The sequence below is a fragment of the Sinocyclocheilus rhinocerous genome, unplaced genomic scaffold (genome assembly GCF_001515625.1).
Source record: "Sinocyclocheilus rhinocerous isolate Xijiao unplaced genomic scaffold, SAMN03320098_v1.1 scaffold2392, whole genome shotgun sequence".
Lineage (NCBI taxonomy): Eukaryota > Metazoa > Chordata > Actinopteri > Cypriniformes > Cyprinidae > Sinocyclocheilus > Sinocyclocheilus rhinocerous.
This window is the reverse complement of record NW_015632034.1, coordinates 17,381-18,060: the sequence shown is the minus strand read 5'-3', so window position 1 is coordinate 18,060 and position 680 is coordinate 17,381. Positions and strand designations below refer to the sequence as shown.

Here is a 680-nt window from a genome sequence, read left to right as displayed (position 1 = left end):
GCTTTGTTCAGTATGTATTCTGTTCAGTGTCTTTGGCCCAAATGTCACAATATTACAGTACAAACTATACTGTAATGGAAATATTACTGGGTCACAACCAGAGGTGTAACAATGGTAAAAAAATATCCCAAATTAACTACTGCACCTCAATTGTAGAACTCTGTGCATTTAACAGTTTAAACATACTTTTTATTCTTCATAAATAAATGGAGTAAATCGAGGGAGAAAAACCCAAAACAAAGGGTGGTGTTAAAGTATCACAGTGACGTTTCTTAAGCAAAAAGCTGGTTTGCCAGAGACTGCACTCTAGGCTTGAGAGCATTCTGTCCCATTGACATTAGTACACGCTGGATGAAATCAAACGTGTTGGCGAGCGATTTTGGGTAATTCAGGTCTAGTGCGTAAATCAGACCGAAGAGAAGACAGATTGCCTGTGGGAGGTCCTGCATTTTATCCATCACCACTTGGCTTTCAAGAATTATTCCAATCGAAGAAGTCAAATGCAAAGAGTTGGGAGGCTGAAGATCAGTGTCCTCAAATAAGATCCCCACTGGCACATCAAAGATAGTGTTGTGATGATCAGACACCTAGTGAAAAAAACAGGTATAAATATAGTATTGTGATCAGGAATCAAAGGTTTATCATCAATGCATGCTTATCAGAATGCGCACTAATTTTAT

The 680-nt window shown here is 38.4% G+C and overlaps 1 protein-coding gene across 1 annotated transcript in view; it reads right to left on the bottom strand.

Annotated features, from left to right (window-relative positions):
* Nucleotides 1-214: 214 nt before the first annotated feature.
* The window catches only part of LOC107742106 (uncharacterized), a gene marked incomplete at its 5' end in the record, with an annotated part of 2,909 nt that continues 2,443 nt past the window's right edge, over nucleotides 215-680 (bottom strand). The window contains one exon of the mRNA XM_016554981.1: nucleotides 215-587. Within this exon, the coding sequence (XP_016410467.1) occupies nucleotides 273-587 (315 nt within the window). The remainder of the gene's footprint in view (nucleotides 588-680) is intronic.